This window comes from Leopardus geoffroyi, chromosome B4 (assembly GCF_018350155.1).
Source record: "Leopardus geoffroyi isolate Oge1 chromosome B4, O.geoffroyi_Oge1_pat1.0, whole genome shotgun sequence".
Lineage (NCBI taxonomy): Eukaryota > Metazoa > Chordata > Mammalia > Carnivora > Felidae > Leopardus > Leopardus geoffroyi.
The window spans coordinates 139,145,596-139,170,757 of NC_059341.1; the positions used below are offsets into that span (position 1 = coordinate 139,145,596).

Consider the following 25,162-nt stretch of genomic DNA (forward strand, 5'->3'; position numbering starts at 1 on the left):
TCCGTAATGCACTGTTGTGCATGTGGGTAAACGTCACCTAAGGGGATCATATAGCACATTTTCTTCCACAGACTGTAGTTGTGAGCACGGTTTGCTTCAGTTCAAAAAATGACCTCTAGAAACGTGTGCGCGCCAGGCTTCCGCGGGGGACTCCAAAGAGCTTGAAAGTGACCGCTGCCTTAGGGCCCCCCTGCCTCCCGAGGGACTCCGCGGCGGCGGCCCCAACAGGGTCGCCTGCAGGCAGGAGCCCCCTGGCGGGGGTGGGGCAGGAGTTGGGACGGTGAGCGAATCCCGAGCTGCCCCGCTGCCCCGCGGGGGAGGCGAGTGCGCCCACCTAGGCTCCCGCAGCGGCTCCTCCCCTCCGGCAGGCGCGGACCCCCTCGGAGCGCCCCCGGGGCGGGGCGGGGCCAGTGCCGCGGACCAGTGAGCTCGCGGGGAAGCGCGGCAGCTCCGCCCCGCGGTGTCCGCCCCACCCTCCCGCCCCGACGCGGAAGGTGCGGAGTCGCCCGGACTCACATCACCGGCCCGGCCACCCACTTGCCCCCATGGCCGCCACCGCTCCGCTGCGCGACTGCCAGGTACGCGGAGGTTGAACCCGGCCGGGCCCCGCGGCCCCGGCATGGCTTGGCGCTCGGCGGCGGGGACGGGACCGACCTGCGCGGGACCCTGGATCCTCCGGGGAACCGGCCCCCGAGGGACAGGCGAGCACCTGGGTGCAGGAAGGGACCAGAGTACCCTCCTGTGGGACCCCAGCGGCGCGGTTCGGACCCCGCGGAGACCCCGAGACCTATAATGCATTAGCCCCAGCCAATGTGGCGCAGGAGTGTCTCTTTCGGACCCTCCAGGGTGGGCAGCCTGAACCCATTTTGCAGATGAGGAAGGTGAAGTTCAGAGGAGCCGGGGGACTTGCCCCCCGCCATGCAGCCTGAGGAGCTGCCCGCTGTGCTCAGGGAGTGGAGGACATTTTCCTTCCCAGGGCGGGGTCGCAGGTCTGTGCACCCGGGCAGGATCCAAAGGGCAGCCCTAACAGTGAACAGTTCTAACGATCTCTAGATCTTTCTGCTGACAGACTTGTGGGTCGGAATCATTTGATAAAGTGGAGAGAGGAGAGGTATTGTTACTGTGCTTGGCAGATACCGTGTTTGCCTGCCAGTTGGAAAGTCCACCCTGCCCGGCCAAGCTCTCTAAGGCTCTACCCCTTTTCTGTCCCTGTAGACCTCCCCTCAGCCAGATCAGGGACTCCCGTTTCCTGAGTGCTCCCCTGGCAGACACTTCACAGTCACCGCGTGCATCCTCCAGAGCCCCATTCGGGGCCAGCGAAGGGTCTGAGAGAGGATGTTGCCAGAAGGCACACAGCTATTTAGGGACCCCTGGGATTTGCATCAGGATCTGCCCCCTCGCACCCACAACTCGGCCTCCTCTGCTCTGCACCGTCTATGAAATCCGAGAGTCCCTGCCAGCCCCCCAAGGCTGGCCCATATGGAAACCCACACTCACATGATGCGAGGCATTTGGAGATCTTCTGTGCTTGGGGGTTGGGGTTCACATTTATGGCTGGAGGACTACATGGAATAAAGCCCTGAGAGTCTCTTCTTGCTGTGTGCAGGCGTGGAAAGATGCGGGCCTCCCACTGTCAACCACAAGCAACGAGGCCTGCAAGCTCTTTGATGCCACCTTGACCCAGGTATGCCTGCCAGGCAGTGCGGCGGCCTCTCTAACGGCCGGCGGGGAGGTGTTTAAAATTACCAAATGCTTCTAACTGATTTATATTTCATTTTTAAACGTTCTGGCCCATCTAACAGCTACGTTTACTTACACCACGCAATGAACCGTCCTTACACAAGTGCGAGACAATGCTCCGCACCCCCATCCAGCACGGCTTTGCTTAGATTTACGGCCAGACTCCCGTGTCGTGTGAGGTACTCCCCCAGGAAAGCCGGTCAACGATGACCACGAGCAAGGGTGGCACTCAAGGCTTCCTAAGCTTCACATCTTTATCAGCACTCTTGTTTTATAAACAGTGAAGCTCTTCCGCCCCATTCCTGCCCAAATTTCCTGGCAAACTTGGGTACAGGAGGGCCCAAACGGGGGACCCAAACATGCTTCGTAATGCTTAGAGGCCCCACAGCCAACAGCTTGGGAAGTAGGGGATGCTGTTTTCAATTGGGTAATGATGTTAGCAGTGGGTTACAGCGCAATTTATGTACTCCGGACCCTGTGCATGGGAACGTGTTGGAGACGACCCATGGTGTGGGTGAGAGGTGCCCCCAGGGTCAGGCAGACAGCAATGTTTATCAGGATGCTGACTCTCCCCAGGCCTCCCTCTATGGTCTGCTGAGGGTTTGATATGGGGCCCCTCCAACTTTGGGCTTCGGCTCCTGGCTGGGGCTAATTTTTGAATATACCACTCTCATCTATGGCTGCTCCAAGACCCGTCACCGTATTACCAGTAATTTCTAACACCAGTGAAGGAGCCTGCAGTTTTAGAACTAGGAGGGTCTCAAGAGGTAGGGTCTAACCACTTTGACGGGTGGGGAAACTGAGGCTCAGAGAGCTGCACTGACTCCTGCAGTGAGGCAGATGATGAGCAGGGTAGGCCTGGTCTGTATACACCGATGGGAAACTAGAGCCGGGTTTATCATGAGCAGTGAGAACTCTGCCTACGAACTCCATCCACACAACATAAGGACCGAGGAAGCTTCTAGAAACATAAGTACAAGAAACAACCAGTGAGATGCTGTGAGCTTGCCGAAGGACTCCACTGTGCTCATTTGAACTCTGTTTGTGCCCTTCCTGCACGTTTTGGCCCCAGTAGAGCCCCGGATTTGTTACAAAGCCCGTTCCTCAGCGTAGCACAGTCCTTCCCCCGGACTCTGCCTGTGTATCTTCTGTCCCATCATCAGCATCTCTGGGCCATTCTGTGTTCGAGTGTGGGGGTCTCTGCTCCAACTCCCCCGTGTCTTATTAAAGCATACTCTGCTAATTCTGTGTAGATGCAGGTCAGACATTTGATAGGACACATTTTTTGTTTTGTTTATTTTTGAGAGAGAGAGAGGGGTGAGGAGGGGCAGAGAGAAGGGACGGAGCATTCGAAGTGGGCTCTGTGCTGATAGCAGTGAGCCTGATGGGGGGCTTGAACCCACGAACCGTGAGATCATGACCTGAGCTGAAGTCGGACGCTCAACCGACTGAGCCACCCAGGCGCCCCTGAAGGTCTTTTTGGAAAAGAATGAATGAAAAGTAGGAAGGTTCCAATTGTGGCGCCCGACTTTGAGGCCCCCTCTCATGGCTAAAGAAGTTGATGTTCGGGGCAGGTCACCTGTCAGGAAGAAGCTTTCTTTAGATGCTTCTTTCCTGAATATGGGGGCCTCACCCGCCCTAGAAAGTGTGCCTTGAGTTACGAGTATTCAGGCTCTTCACATGAGACCAACCCGGGTGCAGTTCAGGTCATGAAACACTTCGTTCTGTAGAGAGAAAATCCAGATTCAGACACATGCCTTCCTTAACATGAACTAAGGACTCCCTGGGGACAACGTTGTTTTGCCTTTTCTATTTCAGTATGTCAAATGGACCAATGACAAAAGTCTTGGTGGCATTGAGGGCTGCCTGTCAAAGCTCAAAGCAGCAGATCCGACCTTCGGTGAGTGATGCTGTCCCCGGGTTGAGGAGCCGTGTCTCGTGGGTCCCAGCGCTCTCTGACTGAGAGACTCCAGTGGCCTGGGGAGGGCAGGCTGGTGGCAGTGACCAGGCTGGCCTTTTGCCCGGAGGGAGGGCAGTAAGACGAGAGCCACTGATAGGCTTGGCATAGCACTGCCTTCGTAGAGATGCCAGGTTCCATGTAAGGCATCTTTCTTTTGAAAAAAAAAAAATTTTTTTTTTTACATTTATGTATTTTTGAGAAACAGACTGAGACAAAGCATGAATAGGGGAGGGGCAGAGAGAGAAGGAGACACAGAATCCGAAGCAGGCTCCAGGCTCTGAGCTGTCAGCACAGAGCCCGACGCGGGGCTTGAACCCACGAACTGTGAGATCATGACCTGAGCCGAAGTCGGATGCTCAACTGACTGAGCCACCCAGGCGCCCCTGTAAAGCATCTTTCTAATTTTTTCCCTAATTGTTTGTCAGGTCTACAGGGAAGACACTGGTCCTATTTCTCAGGGGAGGAAAGAAAATGAGAAACGTACCCCAAACCACTCAGCTGGTAGTTGGGTGGCTAGGACCACATAAGGCTTTCTGTTTTCCAGAGCTGACCTAGAACACCAGAGGTGGCTCCTGGGGACTTTTAGGACACCAGTGAGGCTTAGCTCGAGCATCTGAGCCACCAGGGCCTAGTGACGGAGGCTGGCATCACAGACAAGCTGTGTGCGCAGAGGGCATGGGGAGGTCAGCCCCATGCATTTCGGAACCCCAGGAGGGGTGGGGTTCTAGGCCTGGAGGAAGGGCTGAGGAGGGCAGGGCAGTAACCACCATCCCTTTCCATGCCACTGTGGCCAGCTCCCGCTGAGGACAGGACGCACGGGATGGGGGAAGAAGGAAGCTGAGCCCAGCCTATGGGGGACCAGGAGCCAGGAATGGGCTCGGGCTCTCTGAGCAGACCTCGGGCCCCAGGATAGAAAGGGGGGCCACATGGGTCGTCCCAACACTCTGGTTGGGTCCTGGGTCTCCGGCCTCGCCAGTGACTGAGTTCCAAATGCCGGCGGACCCCGTGCCTCTGTCAGGCTGGGGGCTAGGAAGCTCAAGGGGGACCCGGGGGTCTGCAGACCTGCCAGCAAGGTTGCTACAAGGGCACAAGGCATACCCTCCCCTGTCCCCCCCCCCCACCCCCCAAAAAGCTCTCTGCGCATGAGTGGCTGAGACAGACTACTCCAGGGACCAGCCCCCCCTGCATGGAGCATCTCCTCAGCAGCCCCCTGGAGGCCCGGCGTTGGTGGTAGTGACAATATCAGCCGATGAGGGAAATTAGGGCTGGGGGGTCGTGGGAGCCGGCAGGCAGCCCTGACCAGTTCACCCAGTGAAGGAAGATGCTCCAGACGTTGGCAGAATGCCCTTGTTGGAAAAATATTTGCGGAGGTACAGCGTGTCTCTAGGGCTGCTTCCGCTCCTCGTGAGTGGCGAGGGCCCAGGCTGGGTTCCCCACTGCTGCGGGGGGGCCTGGCGCACAGCCGACCAGCCACCTGGCCTGCCCCTCCAGGGATGTGGGTATTTATTCCCCACTTGAAGCTGGGCAGGGCAGGGCAGGGCTGGGCAGGGCTGGGCAGGGCTGGGCAGAGCGGGGCCGGGCCGGGCTGGGCCGAGCTGGACGCCCTGAATCACCAGCTGCTGCTTTCCAACCTTTTGCCAGCGATGGGCCATGCCATCTCTAATGGCCTCGTGCTGATCGGCACCGGAAGCTCCGTGAGGCTGGACAGGGAGTTGGACCTGGCCGTGAAGACAATGGTGGAGGTCTCCAAAACACAGCCGCTGACGCAGCGGGAGCGGCTGCACGTGTCTGCAGTGGAGACCTTTGCCAAGGGGTGAGGGCCTCCCCGGCCGTGGCTGGCACCCTGAGACCACGCTGGGCGATGCCCCGGGGGCTCCTCCACCGCCCTTGGGAAGCGGGACCAGGGGTGGGCTCGCCCTGCCTCCCGTGGCCATCTCTCAGTGAAAATCACATCCTGCCCGTCTGCTGTGCCTTCACGTGACTGCAGAACGAGAAAACAGTTGGCTAGGATTTCCAATTTAGCATCCAGACAACTTTCCTTCTGTAAATGAATTGGGTGTTATGTTTGTGACAAAAATGATAGGACCACGTTACAGAAACGTATGAAAGACCAGAGCAGAAAGCACTCGCCCTATCCTCGCCCCAACATACCCTCGCGAACATCTGTTCACAGCCTTCCGGGTTGTCCCGCCTGTCTCCCTTGTGGCCACGGCTGTCCCCCTGTGTTTCACGGTCCCGCAGCCCATCTCTGGGACAGCCCCTTGCGTCTGCGCAGCCAGGGGAGATGCCCCGCACAGCTAGGCGACCTGAGCTGTTGTCTCATGGGTTCCGAAGCAGGAACAAAAGGGGCTGAGTCAGTGGCAGGTGTCGCCCATGGGGGTGGGCTTCCCCCTCAGCTGGCTCCCCCTCACACAGCTGGTTCCCGGTCCCAGGGAGATTGCCTTTGGCAGCCTGTTAAACCAGTTTTTTTGTTTGTTTGAATTCCAGAGTAAAACTTCCCACTGGTTTTTCAATGTTCTGAGCCACAACCTAACGTGGAAACTTTTTTGTGTGGGTGTACGTAGACTATGTTCCCTCTCTCTCTCTCTCTCTCCCCACACCCCATCTCTCTGTCTCTCTGTCTCTCATATATATGTATATATATTATAAACATATACAATATATTATATATAAATATATGCATGTAAATATAAATATTTAATATAGGAGTATTTATATAAATATATATTATAATATATAATTATATATTACGTATAGTATATGTAATTATATATTATATATTTACATACATCTATACATATTTCAGACTCTGGCAAGAAACGATGCCTTTTGCCCACCACGTGTGTATGAACTACGTGTTCAGTGCTGCTGAGAAATCTCTCTTTGGCTTTCAGGAACTTTTCCAGAGCCTGTGAACTATGGGAACAGATTCTCTGGGACCACCCAACAGACATGTTAGCCCTAAAATTTTCCCACGATGCCTACTTTTATCTGGGCTACCAGGAACAGATGCGGGATTCTGTGGCTCGGATATACCCCTTCTGGACGCCCGACATCCCCCTTAGCAGGTATGTGCCAGCTGGAAATCACGTCGTTTCTTTCTTGCTCTCTCTCTCTCCTCTGCCCTGAAAGCATGGCAAGGCTCCTGGCCTTGCCCTGGCAATAGTGAGCCTGCTGTGGCTCTTCTCCGAGTTCTCGAAAGTGAAAAGATCTGTTTGCTCTTCCTCCCATCCTGTGAACAAGGCAGCAGCATGTGTATCGGTCAGCCCAGGGTAGTTTTTGCTGCGGTAACGAGCATCCTCTGGTTCTCCAGAGGCTTGTTTCTCACACATGCTACGCCCCTGTTGTGGGAGGGCCCAGGGCTCTGCACCCCTTGTCATTGTCTCCCTCCTACATCAGGGTCCCAGATGGTGAAGATGCTTTCTGGACACACTGGTCACTGAGAGGGAGAGAAGAGGGCACCCCTGAGGGACTCACGGTGGCAAGGCTTACGGAGGAAGGGCCACCCTGCCACTCCCAAGTCATTGGCCAGAGCTGGTCACCCCCCTCCCCCCCAGGACACCAGGCAGTGGAGCTCTGCTGTGTGCTTGGGAGGAGAGGGAGGCCTGGAGTACCTGAGCGGTACTCCCTCCCGTGTGATGGCTGCACAGAATTGCCTTCATTGTGTCTTAGTCACAGGACGGTTGTGAAAATCAGACAGCCCCGTGGATTGGAGAGCTGGGTTAGGCAGGGTTCTCTATAGAAACACAACCAGTAGGGTATGAATATCTGTAGCTATATTATTTGCATGTTTATACGGGGCAGAGATTGATTGATTTTAAGGAATTGGCTCATGCAGGTGGACTGGCAAATAAGTCTGAAATCCACACGACGGGCCAGCAGTCTGGGGAGTCCATGCTGTAAACTGGAGGCAAAATTTCTTCTTCTGAGGACCTCGGTCCTCTCTCTTAAGTCTTCAACTGTTCGGACGATGCCCACCCATATTATGGAGGGTAATCTGCTTCACTCAAAGTCTGTAGATTTAAATCACATCTGAGAGATTTAATCACATCTGAGAGATACCCTCATAGAAACATCTAGATAGTATCTGACCGAACAACTGACCGAACAACTGGGTACCATAGCCCAGCCAAGGGGACACATGAGAGTAACCATCCCAAGAGCCTAACAATACCGGGAACACCATAAGCATTCAATGCATGTTTCAATGTGGAGGGTTAAATGACCCCAATAAATATTTAAAAGCAATATTTACAATATTTAAATATTTAAAAGCAATATTTAAAATATTTAAATATTTAAAAGAAATAAATATTTAAGGGGTGCCTGGGCGGCTCAGTAAGTTAAGCGTCCAACTTCGGCTCAGGTCACGATCTCATGGTGTGTGAGTTCGAGCCTCACATCTGGTTCTGCAATGAAAGTGCAGAGTCTGCCCAGGATTCTCTCTCTCTCTCTCTCTCTCTCTCTCAAAATAAATAAAACTTAAAAAAAGAAGGAAAGCAGTATTTAAAAGAAAGGTCTGGAAGCCCGTGTGCTAGAACACTGCAGCTATGAATCGTGAGAGCTAGACTTTGTCACTATGCGCGGTAGTAAAGATAACTCCTGAGTCACCAATAGAAAGTCTGTTGTTCTTCCTTGTTTTCGTGGAATCCCACAAAACTACAGCAAAAGACTGCCTCTGTCACGTGTGACTGGCCCGGCTCTCAGTGCTGATGATCACAGACGCGCGATGGAGAAATGGCAGTGTGTGCTGATTCAGTGCAGTGTCCCGTCCCGGGCCGGGCCTGGGCCAGGAGCGAGCGGGACAGATGGGTCCTGGCCGCTAGGAGCTGGGGTCTGGGGAGGAGCTGCCCAGCAAGTACGGGCGGGGCTGGGCTGGGGGTGTGCACGCCGCTGGCCAGCAGAGAAGCCACTGCTAGCCTGTGCTCACCAGTACTTCCCAAGGGAGCTGTCCCGGGCTGTGCCTCCAGGTGGGTGTCACCAGCCGGACAGGCAGGAGAGGGCCCTTGTCGTCCTCAGTGGAGACAGCGCGCTGATGTCTTAGGGGGTGGGCTGTGAGTCGCAGAGGGGCCCGCTGCAGAGACGGGGTTTGGGGTAGACGATTGTGCCGACGCTGGGGGGTCACGGCGCTCCCCACCGATCAGCAGCGTCCAGTTGCCGAGAAGCCTGGTGCTTGGGGTGGTACCTGGAGGGGGCGTGTGTCCGTCCCCCGGGGCTGCTGGGACAAAGTGCCATAGACCGGGCCGCCTAAAGCGACAGTCCATTCTCTCACAGTTCCAGAGGCCACACGTCGGGAATCCAGGCATCACCAGGGCTGTGCTCCCTCCAGAGGCTCTAGGAGGCTCTTCCTTGCCTCTCCGTGGCTTCCGGCGGGAGCTGGTGATCCGGGGTGTTCCTTGGCCTGCAGCTGCGTGGCTGCGGCGTCTCTTCTGTGTTCACGTGGCTCCATGCTTCGTGTGTGTTTCTACGTCCCTGTCCGAGTCCTCCTCTCCTTCCTCTCGTGAGGACATCCGTCGTTGGGTCTAGGGCCCACCCTCGTCCCGCAGGACTTCAGCTCGATGGCGTCTGCAAATGCCTGCATTCCAAATTAGGGTCCGTGCTCAAGCATCGTTTTGGGGGACACGGTTCGGCCCATGCTGAGGGTTGCACAGTCCGCTGTTGCTGAAGACTTTTTGTTTGTTTCCTCTCTGTTTTTTTTAGCTACGTGAAAGGCATCTATTCCTTTGGCTTGATGGAAACCAACTTCTATGACAAGGCAGAAAAGCTTGCCAAAGAGGTAAGTGGGCCCTTCCCCTCAGGGGTGGCGTCAGGCGGGGCAGAGCCCACAGGGCCCCCCCTCCCCGCCCCCCCACTCTGGTCCGGTTTCCCGAGAGACCCTGGGGAGGACTCATATTACCAGCAAGGGCAGCTGGCCCTCCCACAGTCCGCAAACTGCCTCCACGGGCCAGGAAGGTGAATGAGGCCCGGGGAAGCTGTGTCCACCTCTCCCTCGGGGCCCCGTGCAGGGCCGCCCCAGGCTCCCCGAGCTCTTGTCTGTCTCTGTCCAGAGCTCCACGGTCGGTCGCAGACAAAGGTTGCCTCCGGGTGGCCCCTGACCCGGGGGGGCCGGGGTCTTGTCAGCCAGCTCTTCCCTCGACCTCTGCCTCCCCCCAGAGGGAGGGAACCATGGCGAAGGGTGCAGAGGAGTGTGGTTTTGCCAAGCGCCTCCTGTCGGGCCAGGCCGGTACCGAGGTGCATGGTGGACGCCCCTCACCAGCGGACCGGGACCGAGCAGTAGGCCGCGGCGGTGGACTTGGGGCTCGTGGTGTTCTCTGCGGTCCTCGGAGGCCGTGTCCTCCAGCCCCTCTCCTCACAGGAGTGGAAACGGACCCCGGGAGGGGCTGCCGCGCGCCCGGGGGCGCCCTGTGCCTGGCTCTGTGACAGACACCCACTCCAGTTTGCTCATCCCCTCCGCCGCGAGGCAGCACGCTCCTCGCCGTCCAGACGAGGGGGCCGCGGCGCTGAGAGGCCATGGCTGGAGCCTGCTCACGTCCAGACAGCTCAGGGAGGGCAGAGTGTGTGCTCACCGGGGCCGCCTGACCCCACCACCGTCCGTTAGGCTGCCTGGGCCAGACACGGCTCCCCCGCGTCCCGGCCGGTGTTCCTCCCCATAGACGTTGCCCTGGTTGCCCACAGCACCCCTCCCCCGGAGGCAGCCGGCACCCTTGGGGGGCCCAAGCGGCCAGACAGATGGAGCCCAGACTTGAGCGCAGGGGGACGGTTCCATGCTCCATGGCGGTCCGGGCTCCGTGGCCTGAGGGAGCAGGGCGCGCTGTCCAGTGGGTCAGCCACGGGAAGGCGCCCTGAGCGCCGGAGGGCTGTCAGACTGGCTCGAGAAGCCAGAGGGCAGACAAAAGGTGCAGGCTGACACCCCACCGGGAGCAGGACGTGGTGGAATGGGGTGCCCTTTCTCCTGCTGTACCCACTCGTGCGGGTGCCACGCTCTGAGCCCAACACCAGTACACCCGAGGTGATTACTGGGCAAGGCCATGCTGTGACAGTGACTGCCAGGCCTCCAGGAGAGCGAGGGTGGGCTGCACCAGGCTCCGCTGGAGTCTGGAGAGGCCTCACGGTGGTGGTGGTGGTGGTAGTGGTGGTGATGCTTGGGCCTGCGAGCTTCTGCGTGCCAAACCCCAGGGGCCCCGAGAGCAAAGGGCTTCAGGCAGGGGAAGCACAGCCTGCTGAGCTCAGGAAGCTTGGAGCCACGTGATAGGCTGAGGCTCAGGGCGGATGGGGGCGGGGCGGGCCCTAGGGCAAAGGTTGGGGGGACAGGCAGGGCGGGTCGTGCAGTGCCTGTCCCAGGGAGACTGGGGAGGAAGCTGGTCCAGAGCCCCTGGTGGAAGGTGGGGCCTAATCTTGGCCGTAGGTCCGGGCCACTCCCTGCCCTGAGCTGTGCCCCGCAGGAGAGCAGCACACTGAGAGGATCCCTTCTCAGGACGCCCCCTCCCCAGGTCTGCGCGGCCGTGCCCCTGCAGTCCCCGAAGTGTCCTGGTCCTGGTCCCCGAGGACACCTTCTTTCTTACAGCGCCCCCACGTGGACCGGGCAGGCCCGTGCAAGCAGCGGGCAGGAGCAGAGAGGCAGGCTCACCGGGGAAGACCTGTCTGCCTAGACCTCCAGCAGGTGCCAGGCCAAGGCCTCTGCCTCTGTGAAAGGCACGGGGCACCGAGGCAGTCAGTGGGGCTGGAGGAAAGAGCGGCCTGGTGTGCAGGACCTGGGCTCGTGTGGATTGTCCCCTGGGCCACTTTGAGCCTCAGCCTACTGCTCTGTGCCGGGGACTTGGGAGGTGCGCAGTAAGCATGAGCTGAACACAGGACTAAAAGAAAGCTACAAGGGGGTAGGAATCACGCCCCGTGTCCTGCCCGCCTTGCTGGTCACCCGGCAGGCTCCCCGGTCACGTGAGTGGCTGTTGTTATTCATAGCAATCCCGTCAGAATGAGCCCGGGCTGCCACACGCATGGTCATCCACGAGGGGCAGCCGTGAGCACTCGGCAGTCTGCACAGCATTCACGCACGCCCACCGCGTCCACTTGATCTCCAAGGCCAGCCCCGAGGGGATGGCGGCATTGCTCCTCACCAGCGGGGACAAAGGCCCAGAGAGGCTGGCCGGCAAGTTGCAGGTGACTCGGCCGCGTGCAGGAGGCTCTGGGGCCAGGAGGATGAGTCCTGGCTTTGGAAAGACCCAGCTATGGTCTTTCAGCCTCCCTGAGCTCAGTTCCTCACCTTTGAAATGGGCGGTGAGATCCTCGCTGGTGGCATCCTGTAGATGGTCAGCGGGGCTGGACTTCGGGGTCACTGCTGTTTTGAGGCAGGGCCCGGTGTGCACGCGCTCCAGCAGCTCAGGCCCCTGCTCCCCACGTAACCTGGTCACCAGGCGGCCTGACTAATCCTCGTGACCTCCGACCATCTTCCACCCCCTCCCCATGTAGGCTTTGTCCATTAACCCGACAGACGCATGGTCGGTGCACACCATCGCCCATATTCACGAGATGAAGGCAGAAATCAAGGATGGATTGGAATTTATGCAGCACTCAGAAACCCACTGGAAGGTACGATTCCTGTCGATGGGTCATCTGCCTGGAAAATCCCGCCCATCCCCTTGGGTTAAGGCTTTAAGGACAGAAGTTACAGGCTGCAGCTTAGTTCTGGGGGAGCTGGGTTGTGTCGAGCCGCAGTGTCCCCAGGGACCCACAGGGCTCCCCGAAACCTGCCGGTGTTTTGCAGGTGATTCTAGAAGATTCTAGAATCTAGAATCTAGAAGATTCTAGAAGTTTTGGGCTGGGGCATTTGGTGTAAAGGAACGGGTCAGAAAATGACCGAGGACACAAGAGCCTGGCACGGGGGAGAGCCGTAAGAACCCTGAGCTGTGTCTTACCACCAGCCGGCTGGCTCAGCATGGAACCCACGGGTGGGCTCGGGGAGCACGCGGTGCAGCCAGGGGCCGATGGGGCAATGATGTGCAGTTGGCTCCCCTAGGCAGATACTGATAGTGTTTGCGAGAGTGCTGAGTCTGGGGGAGGAGGAGCAGCTGTGTGGCCATATCCTCTGGGCTGAGGGCCAGGGGCTTGCCCAGGCAGAACCGAGGGAGGCCAGGGAAGGCTTGGGCCGGGGCCTTCCAGCACATTCCATTCACATCCCTCCCCCAGACGCTGCGATTTTACTGGGTGTTGGGTGTTGGAGGCCTGGCTGGACCCTAGGGCAAGAAAGTGACCCTCTGAGCCTCGGTTTCCTCATCTGTATACCTGCTGTTGTAACAACTGGGAAGCCCTGGGCCCCAAATGAGTTGTCCTTGGTATTGGTTCTAGACATGTGTAAAATGAGGCAGCCCAGTCTGGCCGGGTAATGCTTGCATCTGTCCCCTGCCGTGGCTGCTGGCAGCCTCTGGCCTGGCAGGACAGTCTTGCTTTAGATAGTGTGGCTTGGGACTCCCTTTCCTCCTCCTCCTGCCCCAGACTGGTGCTCAGTCAAGATCCTACCCTGGGGACCCCACGGAGAGTCCAGCCCAGACTTCTCTGTCCTCAAAAGGCCTGATCAAGTGGAGTGAGCAGCTTCCCAGCAGCCCATGAACCACACCATGATAGGGACACTCTTAGGGATGTGGAAACCCAGAGGAGGCTTCCAACCCCCCTGGACTTGAGGGTGAGGTGGTCACGGAAGGCTTCCTGGAGGAGGCAGCCCCTGAGCTGGGTATTGAAGGATGGCTAGGAGTTTGCTAGGTGATAGATGGGGAGGTGGAGGGTATTCCAGCCAGATCGAGCAAAGACACCGAGGCCTGCAGGGGCCTGTGAGGAAGAGGGACACAGGCAGCCTGGGTGTCGTCAAGCACAGGTGCAAGGTAGACGTGGGCCTTGGAGAAGGTGTTGTCAGTTCCTCTTTCCAGGAGGTAGAAGGTGGTGTCCAGGTAGGGGAGGAAGTGTTCGCGGTAGCCTCACAGAAGGAAGGGTTAGTGCTCACGATGGGGCCTGCAGACTGCCAGTCGTCAGCCACACCCCCCCCCCTTCCTTGCCGGCCTCGCCAGTTCCTGAGGGGAGTCCAGCCCTGGGCTCATTGATCCTCGCGGCTTTATTGGGATTTGGACGCCCCGGGGGCCTCGGCACCTGTTTGTGGATTCATCGCTCGTTTTCTTGAGGCTTGAGGAGCAGGGTGACCTCCGTGTCAACCGTCCTCAGAGCTGACGGGGACGTCGGGGCACAGAGGTGCCCGGCACAGGCCGGCCTCAGCATGGGTGCCGGGGAACGTTTCCCGCACTCAAGGTCGGGGGACGGTCCTGCACTGTCACAAAACCACAGCTGGTATTTTTTTCCCCACAGGCTGTCAGATTTTTCTCTAATTCTCTCATTTTTCCCCCCCAGGACTCTGATATGCTCGCTTGTCATAATTATTGGCACTGGGCTCTGTATCTGATTGAGAAGGTAAGCTGGTTAGCTGTCTTATCCTACAAAGATGTCCAGAGAAATAAATATTTGTCTACCTTTTGTGGTTCCCCGGGATAATAGTTTGGGTTTGCACGTTTAAATGGTGTCTGGTGTAACAGAGCATTAAGGTTTTCAAATAGCTCTTCAGGCTTAAACTACGTTAGGTGTTTTTCGCTGTGTGGACGCGGAAGCCGTGTAAGCCGCACGTAATTTGTGGACACAATTTAGGTCAAGTGTCCTCAGCCGCTGGAGTGAACGAAGCCCCCACCCCTCAGGCTGCACCTGAATGAGCTGTGAGACCCTCCAAATGCTTTGTTCCAGTGAGAGTGAGGGTGTGGGGAACAGCCTCGCCCCCAGGGATTCTGCCCCTCGGTCCCCTTTGTACGGGAGCTTCTTACAATGGTGCTTATCATCGAGGAAATCTAGAAGCTCCCTAAAAGCCCAAAGGAAAATGCCCAGAAGTTGAGCGTCCGCGGTGACACAGAGATGCAGTGACACAGTGTGTGGAAGAAAGCAGTGGCCCCCATTGAATGTAAGACAAGGAAAATACAGGGGGAAAAAAAAGGCTAGAAAAATCACGTGAGAAAGCTCATAAGAGTCTGACAGGCGCAATGGGGACAATAATGCTTCGACAGAAACTGTCTCCTTAGCAGCAGAGGCGCCAAGAGCCCAGAGCAGAAGTGGTTCTCCTCTTCCACCCTAAGACCCTCTGGGACACTGCCCCTGCCGCCCCCCCGCCCGCCATGGGATGTGCTGGGGTGGGGGGTGGGGATTGGCTTTTCGGCTCATTTCTCATATTACGTTTCACCTTTGCTACATATTTTTGTTTTTTTAAAATTTATTTTGAGAGAGAGAGACAGAGAGAGAGAGAGAGAGAGAGAGGGAATGAATGGGGGAGGGGCAGAGAGAGAGAGGGAGGGAAAGAATCCCAAGCAGGCTCCTGGCTGCCAGTGCAGAGCCTGATGCGGGGCTCAAACTCACAAACTGTGAGATCATGACCCGAGCCGAGATCAAGAGTCAGACACTTAACCGGCTGAGCCCCCCAGGCGCCCCTCCCCTTTGCTGCATGTTGATCACGGGACCTTGATTCTTGATTTTTCCAGGGCGAATACGAGGCCGCGCTGACCATTTACGATACGCACGTAAGTCTACTTTCGCACCTAGTTTGGTTGAGGGCAAAAATTTGCCTTTTTAGTCTCTAGCGGGTGTTTGAGCCCGTCAGTATTGTCTCAGCCAGAAACAACGGCTGAAGCAAGAACTCACCTCTTGCGTAAGGCCTGCTGGGGTGAATTCTTGCCCCACGTGGCGGCGTAACCCGTGACCCAGATGGGTCGAAGACCCTCGGGGACTCTGTGCGCCGTGGGCGCTGGTAGAACGACGCATCTAAGTTGGTCCTTTCTGGCATCCCGGGCTTTTCTCTTGTCATTTTAGATTGCTTTTCTCTGGTAGAATCAGTGATCTGCCCACGGGAACTTTTTTCACTGTAGCAAAATATGTACGAGATTCGCATCGGGAACATTTTTGCGCGTATGGTTTGGCGGCCCTGGGTCCATTGACTGTCACCACGGCCTGTCTCCAGAACTCTTTGGTTTCTCCGACTGTAACTCCGTGCCCGCTGAACACGAGCTCCCACCCACCCTCCTCCAGCCCCTACGTGTGCCTTTAAGAGAAAACCAGCCTAATTCACGGCTCCTGGGAACCCCTGTGCAGACTTTGAAACAGGAGACCGGGGTCACAGAAGTGCCTGGGGCCCAGGGCTCTAAACCCAAGGAAAACATTCAGTAAAGTTTCAGTTGAGTCTTCCTGTCGAGTTTTGTCAGGATTGTGTAGTGAGAAGTGAAGGGTGAGAAGAGAAGTGTCCCTCAAGTGCCGTGAGGGACAGGCCAGCCGAATGCTGACCTGGGAACTGGTGACACAGCCTCCCACTGGCGTGGCCTGAGGCTGGGGACCGGAGGTGACAGATGCTGGCCCGGCCTCTGCTGGAGGCTACTGTTCTCTCTTCTTCCGGTTTCCAGCCTGGAGCTGCCACAGGCCTGGGCAAGGGGATGATCCTGGTAGTTGAGGCAGAGGGGGTGGTGGTGGGGGCTCCTGTTGCTGAGGACTGGCTCTGTGCAGGCCCCATCCCTGCGGCCCCTCATGTGCCCCCCCCGCCCCGCCCCTGTCTTCCAGATCCTCCCCAGCTTGAAGGCCAGTGGAGCGATGTTGGATGTGGTGGACAGCTGCTCCATGCTGTACCGGCTGCACATGGAAGGTAGCCCGGTCTGCGTACTCCCCTTGCGCTCCTCTGCCCTCTCTCCTCCCACAGGACGAGAGGAAGGGGACCTGGGCCCAGAGCTGGGCAGGAGCTGATGATCGAGCCACTCAGGGCCCCGCTGCAGGCCCAAGTGGCTTGCCCATCTGTGGGCCTGGGTGCCGGCTCTGCAGTTGCCTTCCAGCCCGGCTGAGGCCCCTGGGCCCCGTGCCTTTCCCACGGCCTGCCCACCGGACGCGCAGGGCACGGGTAGCACCTGGCCACCTGTCTCTGGGTGCCGCCTCCTCTCTCAGAACAAGAGAGGTGACCGTTTCTCAACTCCCTGGGATTTCAGAGAGCGAGCTTTCTCAACACTGTCATCCCACACGCTGCAGGTAGCCGGTTGCCAGATGCTTCTCCCTTTCCCCTCAGGCCCAACCTGTATCCGCTCCAGGCCCTGGGTCAACGGGACGATGTGGGGATGAGACCTGGGCAGGGCAAGCTGTTTCCGGAGGGTTCCAGGAAGGCCTCCTCGTGGAGGTGAAATGTGAACCATGGAAGGGTGTGCAGGGTTTTGCCAGGCAGGGATGAGAAAGGATATTAGGTGCAGGGAGCAGCCTGTCCACTGTGCCCAGGACACAGAAACCGGCAACCTGCTACGGGACGAGTGACCGAGGAGCAGGGTCAGTGTGGTCCAGGCTGAGAGGCAGCTGGGGCTGAGCTCGGGTAGGCCGAGGCCAGAGCAGAGGCTGCTACTGAGTTTTCCGGGCCAGCTCACGATGTTCAGATGGTAAAGCGGCAAAATTGAAAGCTGGTCTGTCGAGGGGCCTGGAAGAAAGGTGGAATCCTGTTGACCCAGAGACCCTGTGAGCCCTTTGCCTGCAGAGGCAGGGCTTGAAGCCGCCTGGAACTCTCTGGGGACCCTGCAGCCTCTCACCTTGGTGCACGTGTGGGGGGCGGCTCAGAGGGACAGAGGCTGGGAGGCACAGTCGTGGGGCCAGGGGCATGTGGAGGCAAGACAAAGGACACTCACTCCCCCACCACAGAGTGGAGACTCAAGAGACCTGTCCGACCTGACAGGCCGAGACAGAGGTCAAGGGCAACATCTCCCGAACCACTTCGGGAGGTGCCCCCAAGAAGCAGGAAGAAGCTAGTAACTTCCGGGAATCGGGAGGTGCTGCTGGGGAGCGGAGAAGGGTAGGGGCTGTCTATAGAGTTGAGAAATCTAGACACGAAGGTGGGAGAATTATTTATTGAGCAGATTTTTATAAAACACCTTGTATCTCTCAGGCGTCATATGTAACCATAGGAAGAATTTTATTTTATGTATTTTTTAAAAGTTTATTTTTGAGAGAGACTAAGAGAGAGCACAAGCAGGGGAGGGACAGAGAGGGAAAGGGAGGATCTGAAGCAGGTTCTGTGCTGACGGCACAGAGCCCGACGCGGGGCTCGAACCCACAAACCGTGAAATCATGGCCCGAGCCGAAGTCGGACGCTTAACCGACTGAGCCACCCAGGCGCCCCCACAGGGAGAGTTTTAAAAATGGTTTTGGGGGTTGTCAAAGGGGCCAGAAACTTCACTCACTACCCTTCAATAGGTTAATTTGTTTACCTTATGAATCTATTGCTTTTATAATTACAGGAAGTTAACATAAAATGGGCCCAAAGGCCTCAGTAGGAGGCCCGATGCCGCTTGCCGGCCCCGCTCCCCTGCCCAGCCTCTGGGGGGCGTGGGGGTACAGGAGGCCCCCGCGCAGGACGTGCTCATACAGAACGCCAGGCCTGTGGTTTCTTCCCCGTGTCCTCAGGGGTGTCCGTGGGGGAGCGGTGGCAGGACGTCCTGTCGGTGACCCAGAAGCACAGCCGTGACCACATCCTGCTGTTCAACGACGTGCACTTCCTGATGGCATCCCTGGGTGCCCGGGACCCCCAGACCACGCAGGAGCTTCTGACCACCCTGCAGGATGCCAGCGAGTACGCGCCGCAGACTGGGCCCTGCTGAGAGGGCAACAGAGGCCGGCTCCGTCCCTGCCCCTGCCCCTGCCCGCCGGGGGTGCTGGGGATGGGGGCCCCCTCGGGGAGTACGGCTGTGGGGATGCCGTGGGGGGGGGCTGCTGCCACACGTGCGCCCCGCAGGCGTGTGCTCCCAGGTGGATGTATCCCACGGGGTACACTTGCTCCCCTGAGAGATGGGGGCACATCTCCCGGCTGGGGGTGACAGCATCTGTGTCATGGGCACAGCCTCCCACGGGGGACGTGGTGAGGCCCCAGAACCAGAGAGACCTGCTGCTTACAGCATCTGAGATCCCGGACTGAGCCTCAGATCTCTGCTCTGAGCCTCAGTTTCCTCATCTGCAAGCTGGGGACAGTGGCAGGAGAGGGAGGTGCAGTGACACGGTCATACAGCTGCCCGGCACAGCTCCTGGCATGGGGGGGAGGCCCCGGGGAGCCCAGGGTCCTCCGCAGCGTGGGCTACCGGGGATGTAGCTGAGTCCCGCCTGTAGGGCTGGAGCTGCGGGAGGCATGACCCCTGGTGGTCTGTCCTGGGGGCCACGCGAGGGCTGGCCACCGCCACGGCCGCTGCTCTAGCCCTCCTCCCAGAGCTGTGCTGCAGGGACCGTGGCCTGTGGCCGGGGAGGCAGCTTCAGGAGAGGTGTCCGCTGTTGGCTGTCTTTTCACCACAGGGAAGGCCTGGGGAGCCCACCAAGCACTTGAGTTTTTTTTTTTTTTTTTTTAATCTTTTTAATGTGTACTTATTTTTGAAGAAGGAGACAGAGCATGAGCAGGGGAGGGGCAGAGAGAGAGGAAGACTCAGAATCCGAAGCAGGCTCCAGGCTCCAAGCTGTCAGCACAGAGCCTGACGTGGGGCTTGAACCCACAAACTGTGAGATCATGACCTGAGCTGAAGTCGGACCCTCAACCGACTGAGCCACCCAGGCACCCCGAGTATTTGATTCTGGCTTTTAAGACAGGCTTAGAGCCAGCCGCTGCCTCCACGGCTGCAGGCCCTGTGACCCAGACCAGCGGCCACCTGAGGGCCAGCAGGGAGAGAGGGGCCGTGAAAGCCGTCTGCCTCGGCCCCGGGGGCCAACTCCAATACCAGGCCTTTACCTGCATCGTCTGCAAGCCTCCTGACAGCCCCGAGTGGTTGGCACTGTTCCCTACACTTTACAGATGAGCAAGGTGAGGCCAGAAGTTGAGGGGCCTGCCTGAAGTCAGGTCGCTAGTGAACAGCAGAGTTCAACCCAGGGTTGAGAGAACCCCCTCGTCTCCCCTTCCTGGCCGCTTCTCCTCCGTCAGCTCGCCCGACCAAAGCACCTGCTGTGTCAGGCCCAGAGCCGGGGACACCCTCCCGTCAGGACGCCTGAGTCAGGCAGGGAGGCATCTGTGCTGTGACGGGCAGTGCAGAGTGCCCTGCAGGTGACCGAGGGCACCTTCTCCGGCTGGCAGGTCCCCGGGGAGAATTGCCAGCACCTCCTGGCCCGTGACGTGGGGCTGCCCCTGTGCCAGGCCCTGGTGGAGGCCGAGAACGGGAACCCGGACCGTGTCGTGGAACTGCTCCTGCCCATCCGCTACCGTATCGTCCAGATCGGAGGCAGCAACGCCCAGGTGAGCCTCCGGCCACACCAGCAGCCTGGGTCCGGCAGGGTCTCTCGGCGTGGGCGCCCGTGGTGCGGGGGTGTCCTTACCATTCGCATCCCCCGGGAAGTTTGCCCCTGAGAACAGCCCTGCCCGCAGTGGGGTGGGGGCTCCCGTCCCTCATCCCACGTTATAGGAGCCCAACCTGCCCAGTGACCTTTCAGAGAGACGTCTTCAACCAGTTACTGATCCACGCGGCCTTGAACTGCACTTCTGGCGTCCACAAGAACGTGGCACGGTGAGTTCCTCGCTCACACCCACGCCGGCCTTGGGGACGTTTCTGAGCATCGCTCCCTCTCTCACGGGGGTCTCCCCACGGGCTTCCAGCTTGCCCTGAGGCTCCCACCTCCCACCGCCCGAGGCTACGGGGGGGGGGGGCTTGGTTTTCCCTGTTAGCATGCTCGGCTTGGCCAGAGGGGGTCCACCCCACCCCCAGGCCGGTCCTCCTGCCCTCCCCAGCCCACTCCTCATTCGAGCCTTGCTGTAAGTTGCCCAACACGACCTGCTGTTTCAGGGTCCTGGGCCTTTGCACATACTGCATCCTCTGCTGGGGACGCTCTTTCTTTCTCACGGGGCTGACTGTGCTGGGCTCCAGGAGGTGGCGGGGGGGGCGGGGGGAGGGTTGTGGCAGGCAGACCCAAGGCCTGGCGGGTGGTTCTTATTTCTCATGTGGGAAGTAGCGCTAGCAACTATCGCTTATGCGCACACACGCGCACAATGGGGCTGGGGCAGGGCACATTGCCCTCAAGGCTGTGGGGTAGCTGGAGCTGGTGGGGAGTTAGGGAGAGAGGATGTCCTGGAGAAGAGACAGTTGAGGGGAAGCCCGAAACCAGCGGGTTTGACCAGACCCATGGTCTGGTTAGGAGGAGGGGCTGGAGGGTTAGGGATGTGGGGGCGGGGGTGCCCCAGAAGAAAGCTCTGCAAAGCCCGGCCCTCACTAACAGCCTTGGAGCTCCCACACCTGACTCGCCTTGCCCTACGCGGGGCAGCCGAGTTCCATGCTGGTTCCTGCAGCTGATCTTCTACCTCTGGGGTGAGATGTGACCCCTCCTCATGGGTCCCCTGCGCCCCCCACCCCAGAACACCGAAGGGAAAGGGAGGAAGGGAGGAGCTGTGGGTAGGTGTCAGGAGAGCCAGTGAAAGCCCTGCGGTGAGTCCCGGGTGGCCTCTGGCGGAGCCGTGGAAGTCAGGTGGAAAGCCCGAGGGTCTGAGCGTAGGCTCAGGCGGTGCATGCTGGGTGAGCCCCAGCTGCCCCAACAACGTTTCCAAACGGAGCAGTGCAGGTGTTCTCAGTGCTGATGAAACAGGTGTACACGCTCTGGAATCGGTTAAGACTCTGAAGCATCTTTGGACACGTGTGGTTCATAAAAGCCACACGCCTTTCTTTAGGGGGCAGATCCCTTAGAGAGTTCCAGGTCCCGGTGTGGGTGCGGGTTGGCAGGGAAGGTGAGGCCCTTTGGATAGGAGGGCTGAGGGCTGGAGCAGGGGAGCTGGGGCAGGTGCAGGGTGGGGGCCTGCCATGGTGGGTAGAGGATGCCCTCTGGGCTGGGCAGAGGGTACTATGCAGCAGGGGGTCTGTCCATGGGCGAGCTGAGGGGGAACGGGCCCCACAGGCAGCCTGGAGCCCGTGGGGACCACTGAGGGCCACCTCCTGCAGCCAGGGTGACAGGCTCGCCTCCAAGTGCCCTCCTGTCATTGACAGGAAGCTCACGCCCCTCCCCTCCAAGGTGGAGATCCTGGGCCCCCTGCAATGGCGTCCCCACCCCTAGGGCCAGGCCTAGCCCCTTAACCCCCCCTCACCCCACGGAATCACTCTTGTCAATTGTTTGGGGGGTCTTTCCCTTAAACGATACTTGCTTTGTTCAGACTTGCCTTCCCATAGCCACTGGCCTTCCCAGCGGGCCTCATGCCTGGCTTCCCCTTGACCCCCCCAGTCTGGTTCTACCCTCTTGTCCGGTGGAAGGATGGGCCCTGGCTTCCTGAGGCAGATGAAGCCACAGTTACGTGCGCACCCAGCTATGTGTGTCTTGGGGACAGCGTCAAAATGTTCTCCAAACACTGGACGTTCTGGTTACGCACTGGAGTCCCTACCTTCTCATCCTTGAACCTCCCGCGCCTGGTTTACCACCTGGTCCCCCTGCCAAGGTCAGGCCTCCTGCTGCTGGGCTCTGTCCCTCCTGTCCCCTCTCTCCGGTAGCCCGGGAAGGGGAGCAACTTGCTTTCTGCTCATCTCAGCCCCAGGCCGAGCTGCCTGTCCTGCCTTGGGGCCCGGGAACCATCAGGCCCCACATCCTTCTAGAAGATTCCACCACAGACCCTGTCCCTGTTTCCACAGGAGCCTCCTGATGGAGCGTGATGCCTTGAAGCCGAACTCACCCCTGACCCAACGGCTCATCCGAAAGGCTGCGGCCGTCCACCTCCTGCAGTGAGCTAGGCCTGGCCCCCTCCCTAGTGTCAGATCGGCTGCCCCCTGGCTTCTAGGGTTAGAAGCGGCTAGAGCCCGTTAGGTGGTTCTGTTCAGTAATTATGTAGCTTTAAGCAAAAAGCCCTGTAACCAGCAGCGTTACAGGGAGCGGGGACACCAATCGACTTTAAACACGAGTCAGGATCTTTTCGTCCTTGTTCAGGGCTGAGGGGCAGCCTCAAGCAGTTAGAGCCAAACTAGTTTTGTCACCGCTTGCCTTGCAAACTGTATCTTCGCAGGGCACTCCCACATCTCCTGGTGTTCAAGGGTTGGAAGGCGGGGTTGGCTGGAGGCCAGCGCAGCTCAGGGAGGACAGTCTTCCACACAGCCCCTGGGGACCCCCTCCCCCCAGGCTGCCCCTGGGATAAACCCTCACCTTGTCTTCCTCATATTCTAGATCTGTTGTCCCATCTTTTGGTCGAGGGCACCCATGATGGGGGAAGTGACTTGCCCGGGTCACAGCTAGTGGAGGCCCTAAGATTCGCCTTAGGCCTCCGCAAGGCCTCACCTCACCGTCTGTGGGTCCCCCAGCTGCCCCCCCCCCCGCACCTCAAAGAAGCACACGCATGTGGGAGGCCCTCTGCCGTCTCTGGAGAGGTCTGTGAGCTTCCCAGGGGGCTTCAGTGGTGCCGATCAAGGGGCCTCGGGTATGTGGTTTCCTTTGCCAGCTATGAGTTTAATCATACGAGTGCACAGGCGCTGAGTTGACACACTTTCTGGGGCGTGTGGATTGAGCCCAGGGTTGCCCTGTTGTGGCAACAAACACACAGCACTGTGGCCCGTGACTTTACCACGATCCGAGCCGGTTTTACAAATGCTGCCTCAGTCTCAGTTTCCCCCTTTTCTTAAGCTGGCCCTTAAATCAGGGAGTTGCTGATTTCACTGGAAGGCGCCCGTGAGGGGCGATCCTGGCCCCTAAATGTTTCTCAGGTTCCTTCAGTGTAAGCTGACATTAGGGAGGGACTCAGGCAGGGGGCAGGTCTCCTGGGAGGCAGTGGAGGCCTCCAAATCGATTAGACAAATTTTCTGCGATTAAAATAAATTAGGTAATCAGTTCCTTTGACTTGCTGGTGACACCTTTCCGCATGTCCCATGTGTCAGGCCTGGGTCATGGGGAGGCAGGCTTCTCCTTGAACTTGGGGTGTGGGTGGGGCAGTGAGTCAATGGGTAATTACAATAGGATTTCGAGAGGGGTGCTGTGTCTACTAGGGAGATAGAGACACACTCCAAAGGCGAGCCTGCCCTCCAATCCTGAGCTGTCCCCTCCTGCCGGATGCCATGACACAGCAGGCTCACACTCCATCTGCCCTCCCCTCTCCTGGTTCCAAACAAGACGCAGAGTGGCCGTGGGAGGCGGAACCCGGGTCTCTCCTCGGAGAAGCCCTCCACTTGTGTGGGGCAGGCTGGCGAGGATGCCCTTTCCTCCCCTGCTGTGACCTCCTCAGGTCAGGGATGGGATCTGTCCCAGCACCACCCAGCACTTGGCCTGCACTGAGGACCCGTCGAGGAACATTGGTGAAATGAAGCAGAATCTTATTGGGGGCGGGAAGAAATGTGTCTGATGGGCAGGCCCACGATAGGACAGATGGAGGGCGATACCGTTTAGACGCAGCAGCAACAAGCTATTGATGATCGGTGCTGATCCTGAGCACCTCCTAGGTGCTGACACGGTACAGGGAGAGGAGCATCGGGAGTGGGCGTGGGGAGTGCTCACCCCCTGCAGACAACCCCAGGGCTGTGGGGACCTGACATCTGGGCCAGGCACCCCCTGAGCCCTTGCTACAATTGTGCAGGGGGTTGAGTCAGGCAGGCCTAGCACTGGCGGCACGAGACCAGCTGTGTCTTACCAGAGGCCTTGGTAGGTGGAGGGAAGCCTGGGGCTCCCGGGGTTGTGGGCCCAGCAAAACCAGCCTGCCTGAGGGTGTGCAGGACCCCGTAGAGGCAGCTGGGAGAGGACGTGACCCTGTGCCCTCCTTCGAGCCCCTCTTTCTATCCAGACCTGAAGCCAGGGCCATTCCTGGACCTCCCTGTTCCTTGAGCCAGTAAATTCTCCTCTAAAGCCAGCTTGAAGCTGGTTTCCTGTTTCTTGTGACCCTAAGGCTCCTGACGGATACCTGCAGCTGGGATTTGTACCTGGGTCAGCCTGGCACCGTTTTTCTTATGTAGTTAAGCAGGAATCTGAGCAAAAGACAATGGAATTCAGAAAGGACCCATTGGACAGAGGCTGAGGTGGGAAAGGCAGGGTCCAGGCACCCAGCACATCAGAGTGCAGTGGGGAGTGAAGACAGAAGTTGAAGGTGACAGAGGGGGCCCTTCAATAGAAAAGAGGTGTTTGGGGATGCCAGGACCAGCCAAAGGGGATGCGGAGGGCAGGCTGGGCTCTTTCCAAGCTGCTAGACTCCCCACCTCCCTTGAATACCTAGCTTCCGTGCTCTCAGCTCTTGCCTGGGGCCCAGTGCTGGGCTGGGTGAAGCTGGGGACATCACATGACTGTGACCCCGCCCTGCCTTTTAGGCTCACAGTCTCCCGGGGAGCTGCACTCAGGATCAGAAGTGAGAGGGACCACAGCGAAATGGGGGTGATTGGTGTGGATGGTGTGAAAATAAGCCCAGATGCCAGACGGCCTGGAAGGCTTCTTGGTGTAGGTCCTGGGCCCAGGATGGCTGCCTTCTGGACA

The 25,162-nt window shown here is 58.5% G+C and overlaps 1 protein-coding gene across 2 annotated transcripts; it reads left to right on the forward strand.

The window, feature by feature from the left end:
- Positions 1 to 456: 456 nt before the first annotated feature.
- Positions 457 to 23,548, forward strand: TTC38 (tetratricopeptide repeat domain 38). Of its 2 annotated transcripts, XM_045464449.1 has the most exons (15): positions 457 to 578; positions 1,607 to 1,684; positions 3,559 to 3,640; positions 5,342 to 5,513; positions 6,595 to 6,768; positions 9,401 to 9,476; positions 12,167 to 12,286; positions 14,090 to 14,149; positions 15,256 to 15,294; positions 16,322 to 16,403; positions 18,191 to 18,356; position 18,837; positions 19,833 to 19,991; positions 20,186 to 20,259; positions 22,357 to 23,548. In XM_045464449.1, the coding sequence occupies exons 1-15, from the start codon at positions 546 to 548 to the stop codon at positions 22,448 to 22,450; spliced, it is 1,410 nt and encodes a 469-aa protein (XP_045320405.1). In that variant the 5' UTR covers positions 457 to 545; the 3' UTR covers positions 22,451 to 23,548. The 2 variants fall into 2 exon arrangements, with proteins under 2 accessions (XP_045320405.1, XP_045320404.1); XM_045464448.1 differs by lacking the exon at position 18,837.
- Positions 23,549 to 25,162: the final 1,614 nt, after the last annotated feature.